Source organism: Haplochromis burtoni, unplaced genomic scaffold, assembly GCF_018398535.1.
Source record: "Haplochromis burtoni strain Fernald_Lab_line unplaced genomic scaffold, NCSU_Asbu1 Contig_391, whole genome shotgun sequence".
Taxonomy (NCBI): Eukaryota; Metazoa; Chordata; class Actinopteri; order Cichliformes; family Cichlidae; genus Haplochromis; species Haplochromis burtoni.
Window position 1 is genome coordinate 158,007 of NW_024582752.1, and position 6,000 is coordinate 164,006.

General features: G+C 43.8%; 1 protein-coding gene across 1 annotated transcript in view; it reads right to left on the reverse strand.

The window, feature by feature from the left end:
- LOC102289470 (eukaryotic translation initiation factor 3 subunit H) overlaps window positions 1-5,202 on the reverse strand; it is a 67,176-nt gene extending 61,974 nt beyond the window's left edge. Inside the window, exon 1 of the mRNA XM_014340807.2 lies at window positions 5,046-5,202. Within this exon, the coding sequence (XP_014196293.1) occupies window positions 5,046-5,147 (102 nt within the window). The 5' untranslated portion in view covers window positions 5,148-5,202. The remainder of the gene's footprint in view (window positions 1-5,045) is intronic.
- Between the last annotated feature and the right edge of the window lie 798 nt (window positions 5,203-6,000).

Sequence of the window (6,000 nt, forward strand, 5' to 3'; positions counted from 1 at the left end):
ATACACATGCGTGCTTGTCCGGGGAGATGATTTATTTCAATAGAGCGCTGGCTCTGTCATGCAACAAGTAAAAAGAGCTAGAGGCGGGAGAAGAAAAACCAAATGGGTTGGAGTGGAGAGAAAAACAAATCTCATTCCCTGCCTGCCTGCCTTGGCATTTTTGACTGAGAGGGCAGGAAGGTCTGAGCAATAGGTCGGTGAAGAGAGACACGGGTGGAAAGGGAGGGAGAAACAGCAAAATAACTGAGTGGGAGCGCGATGGAGGGGAGCAAGGTGGCGGAGCTGGGTAGCGAGGAAATGCAATAGTGCAAATGTGAAACGGAGAAACAGGTGGATGAAGGAACGGATGACAAAAAGAAAGCAGTGGGGCAGTAGGTGAGGTGTAGCAAAGAGAGCGAGGAAGAATAAGAAGGAATCCGGCAGGGGAGAGGAGGGCTACAGTCGAAGTCTCCAGGAACAGTGGCATTGGCTGCTTTACCCTGTCCCCGGTCCCCTTTGAGCTTTGGCTCTTTTTTCCCACCAGCAAATAGCTTTTCTAGTCTCCCTCCATCATTGAGAGCAGATAGCAACGGATACACAATGCTTTCAGCTATCTAGCTCTTGGCGATCTGCTCATCGCACACTTAAACAGCATCTGTCTGGAAAAGGGAGGAGGCGAGAGATGGACAGTCGGCCAAAAACAACTCCAACAAGGTCAAACAAATAGGGCTAAACACGATGGGGGTTTAAAAAAAAAGAAAGAAAGAAAAAAAAAAAAAAGGGGGGGGGGGGGGGGGGGGGGGAGAGAGAAATCCTGAATCCACAGAAATGCTTTAAAGACAGGAAGCAAAGAGGCATCTGCACTACAAGAAAAGGAAGGAAGGAAGCCTGGAGGTTTCAGTGGATTTGTAGTACTGGCTTCCTGGCGCTCAGTAAATGCCATCAGGTATTGTAAGCAAAGCCTGGAAAGCTTAACGTCTGTGCAAACCTGCATGCCCACAAAGACATGCCAACTCTCCCTCCAGTACCATCCCTCCCTACTACTCACGCTCTCAGACAGACACACACACACACACACAAATAATTTTATTGATCCAGTACACCGGCAGCTAACCCAGTGATCTCACCTCATGTGGAGAGGCCCAAGATTGATATGTGGACAGTGCATTATAAATCAACAAGCTTAAAATTGAATTGTGCAAAATCAATTGCGGTCTAAATCCCCTGTTGGCTGCCTTTAATTCTTATCATAAATCTTCTGCCTCGCTCACACAAAGGGGCTTATATTCCTGCCACAACGGGGCTCAAGTTATGAGAAAGTACAGCAAGAGAGACGATCGCGTAATGAGGTTTTGTTTTTTTACCCTTATTTTCTTTTTTGCGTTGCTGAAGTGTGAACGGACTCTAAACTCAACGCCGCCTGCAAAATATTTGACAGAGAAAATACTTTTGTGTGGCAGGAGTCGTCTGTTGGGTTAAGCCACGGATGAAGACCACGGCAGATTCCCACTTCATCTGCCAGCTTTCGCCTGCTGGCGTGGTGAGATCTTTCTCAAACATGTTTGATTTTGCTAGGCCAAGTCTGGCGTGTAATGTGAAGTAGTCCAAGACTGATGTATAGCAGCCACTGACTCTGGCAACAACCGATGGGAGCAGCTGTAGCAATGTGGGGAGACAAATAATCCAAAAAATTAACTAAAAGGAAAGTACAGAGGTCAGAGCAATACAGCTAATTTATAGTGAGGATATTTATGCATATCATGTGTCCTGTCTGCTGCACAGTCCATCAAGATAGCAGCCTGGTCTAAACCAGTGCACAGTTTCATGTTTGAAACACCTCATCTGAAACCATAATACACCTTAGTCATTTTTAATTAATTTTTTTTAAATCTAATTTAAGATCAAAGTCTAGCCATTAATTCCCTTGACATGTAGTATTTTCATTGCTAGGAGAATAATCTGCCATGATTGAGGAATTCACAGCATATCCAGCAAAACATGTGATTAAATGCTTATCCAGGGTTTCCCCACAGAGGTCCCGCCCCAATAATATCTGGCTATCTACCCATTTCACCTTTTTTTTTTCCTGCCCAAAAGAATGACGCAATCCACTAGCAATTTCCTAACGAGCAATTTCCTCAGTCTTATTTTGAAAGTTCGGTTGCTAAACAGCTACTCCCCTTCCCATCTTGTGTTTCCTTCCTGGCATACTCACCAGTCGCTCTCATGGCTCTCAGAGTCTCTCATCCCACGGTCAGACTGAGTCCAGCTTTGCCATCTTGGACTGCCGCTGGCAACAATAGTCCTTGTTCTGCTCTGAGGATCTGCTGCGAGCTGGAGGGCCACTCTAACCAGAACCTGCAGCCGGTTTAGGACTGGTTCATGTGCTGCTCCATCAAGGCTGCGGAGCAGAACAGGGACCACCGTAGCCAGCTGCTCCCCAGGATGGTTTAGTTGGCATCTAACAGTGGGGTAAGAGACTCATTGGAGAGGCAGCTAATTACTGGTCTGTTAGTTATTTGTCACAAAGGGATCCTGCAACTAATTAGCAGTGGATAAAGTTTATATTATAATATTTACTATATTAGGTATAGATGTGCCTCCTTTCACACACACACCCATGTGGGCACAGCCACCTACTACCACAAACGGGAGTATCACTGTTATCTATTACAATTTTATTGATATTAGCCTCCCTGTTTAGGGTTTTATTCATATTTCAAACTCATCCTTTTCTCTCCCTTCGCACATCTAAAGCACTCGGTGGTGAAACATGGCTGGACATGGCTGTCACTAATGTGACTGAACAACAAGCAGTAGCCACCGTGACCAACAGTGCTCGGCAAAAGGCTGCACTCCTCCGACCTCTCAGCAAGGTAACCAACTCAACTGTGGAACAGTGAGCTGCCTGAAATCTGATTATTGTTGACCGAGTCTTCTTTTTTTTTACTTCACATTTCAACAATGCAAGTTTGTTTGACCTGAGCAGCCGCACCGGATGCAGTCGTGCTTTATTTTTGCTCAAGTACCTGCTCAGTGAGTGCTTCAGCGAGTGTATCAAGGAACTCTGAATGTCAAATTAAAATAAATAGCATGTAAACATGACGTATAGCTTCTGTGCTATGTAGAAGAATATATGTAAAGCTATGATTCTGCATTGGATAGCAAGTCATCTCCTGTGTGCATGGCAGCAGATCTGTACTACATTATTATATGACACCTCCCTGTCAAGCACAGGCTCAAGAACCTGAGGCTTATCTAAAAACCCCAGGGGGACAGAAGGGACTGTTCTTGCTGAGAGTGGAAAATGACTGTTACATGAAATGTTAAGATTAAACTTACTTTGTTTTTTCCCTGCCTTTCAAGTCAGTGAGACCGTCAAATCACGGTGCCAAAATATCCTGCACAAAGCGCTCTGACTTTTCCTTAATTCGTGGTACAAGAATAAGACGCGTGTCTGACGTGCATCGAGGCTTCTTCTCAACAGAGGCAATTGTGTGATCTCAGTAGGTGTTTAATGGAACCCACTGCAGTGCTGCTCTCCACTTCTGTGGCAACATCAGTGACTGAAACCTCTTCAAAAGCAAGGAAACAATTCAGTTCTACTACACAACAGCAGTGATGCTGTCTACGGGCAAGCCTCCAGCTAAACCTCTGACAGGCGTGTCATGACGCAACACGACAGCAACAGCTGCATCTCAATGCATTCAGGTGAAGCGCATTTCATAACGCCACCTGAAATAGACACCCTTCCTTCAGCAGTCTCCATTCAAATGAGGCTGCACACTAAGCTCTTCCTGACTGTTTTTAATTTAAGTGTTGCGATTAAAATGTTTGGCTGATAAAGCCGAGAAAAGGAATTAAGAAAATCTCATTAAGGGTCTAAATAATACACATGGAGGTGAAATATTCAGATTTGAAATTAGAGCCTAGGACTCTGGGGCACCTTTAATGAGCAAGATAAAAGGAAGGCAGCAGCTGGCAAGTTTAACTCTTGGTACTGCGTTCAGGAACACTGGGAAAAAAAAGAAGGAAAAAAAAGAGCTGCTTTGTGTCCAGTGCCACTCAGGGCAGGAGGGAGGGAGAACGTCAGCGAAGCAAGTTTGTCCTCTGCTGTTTCTGCAGAGGTACTACAGGACAGGAAAGGGGCCATGGATTGTTTCAAGTCCAGTTTGAACATGTTCCACTATTTACCTGTTAATGAACAGTGGCAAGAGCTTACTAACAAGTCAGCGAGGAAGTAAATTTTGTGTCCAAGTACACACAATAGCCACACAAACCAGCACACTGTTACAATACATGTGCCCAAGAACCCTAGGTCTGAACAAATCTGAAACAAAGGCCTCTAGCTGTGTATGTTACGGGAGACAATAGTATCACCAGGTCCCAACAGGAAAGGCAGAACAGTAACTTGTTAGTTTTTGTGCTGCAGAGGCAGAATAGTGGGGAAATGGATTTATTTACTGTGTTTTGTTAACCTAGCCACAAGAGATTTAACATCATCTAAAGCAAATTCTGCTTCAGAAGACTCACTTAACAAGGGCCTAATTTAATCAAGACAATAGGATCTGTTGGAAGGCACACAGGCCTTCTGTGGGTCTATAACAAAGGTCAGATTTGACAGTGAAGGTACTGTTGTCTGCCACAATAAACACAGCTAGCAAATGCAACCTCTAAAACACTTTACATCGTAAAAAAAATAAATAAATAAATCAGCACCGGCAATAACACAATTCTGATACTCGGGGAAGTCCTGGTGCAAAAAACAAACACCCCTTTCGTTTAATGAAACCTACACACCGGCTAACAAAAAGACGATTGTTATTAGCATGTTATTAGTCTGCTAGTAAGTTTGGAATCTCTAAACAGAATTTTTTTTCATTTGTTTACCAAAAACTGAATAACAAGGCTCCATGCACGTTTTATCCCTTTAAACAGAACCAGAAAGGGCCTCGTACTATCTCTCCGCCATGATGATGCTCACACTGTAACGCACACATCTGCTAACAACCGTTTTCTCTGCCGCTCGTTAGAAGCTGGTAACACAGACCCACACTAACACTTACCAGTCCCTCAATCTGGATCTGCTTTACGGGAGAGTCCAAAGTGCCGCTAGTAGAAGCCATCGCTGTGCTGGATACTGAGCTGGACTCCTTACGCGATGCCATCTATGTTTCGCTCCACGCGGAAAAAGGAAGGAAAGTGCTCGGCGACGGACGTTTCCGGTGATGATACGCCCGTTTCCCTGTCCGTGTAGAAACAAAGGCTGAGAATCCGATCTACTTCTCGTCTAGAAGTTCCAGTTGAAGTTGTTGGGGGTTTTTTTTATTTAGCGCATCGGAGTTGTAAAATAATACTTTTCTACAAGTGCCCTAACATGATATATGCTGACAACCGCCGCTACAAAATAAAATGAAGGAGCAATCCCCATACAGTTGTGGTCAGAAGTTCACATGCACTCATGATGTGCATGATCTACATGGTGCTTTGGGGCTTTTAACGCTGTCTTTGAACTGTTCTTTTTCTTTGATTGTACAGTCTACTAATGACTTTAAAGAAAAAAAAACCCACATAGGCATAAACTCAGGGTCATACACACACGTGTATATATATATATATATATATATATAGAGAGAGAGAGAGAGAGAGAGATATTAGAATGTTTTAGGGCGTTCAGGAACACCCATGAACCATCAAAGCTTAAGCCCGCCATGAAATGGAAACTATCCAGTTTTACATCACCACGAAGTAAGAGGTTGTCAACTAAGAAACAAGTCCCTGCTCTAAAATCGGTGGAGAAGTAAAGGTGAGGTTTTCAATCCTAAAAACAATCTAAGAGCTATCAAGCATGGTGGTGGTAGCAACATGATATGGAGCTATTTTGCTAGCACTGTTATATTGCATTGCACAAAGCAGATGTAATAGTGAATAAAGAGGACTAGTCAACAGCTAAATGGTTAGTAGCCATTTCAATAGGACAATCCCCAAAACACACCAAATCTGATTAAAAGATACAGCAAT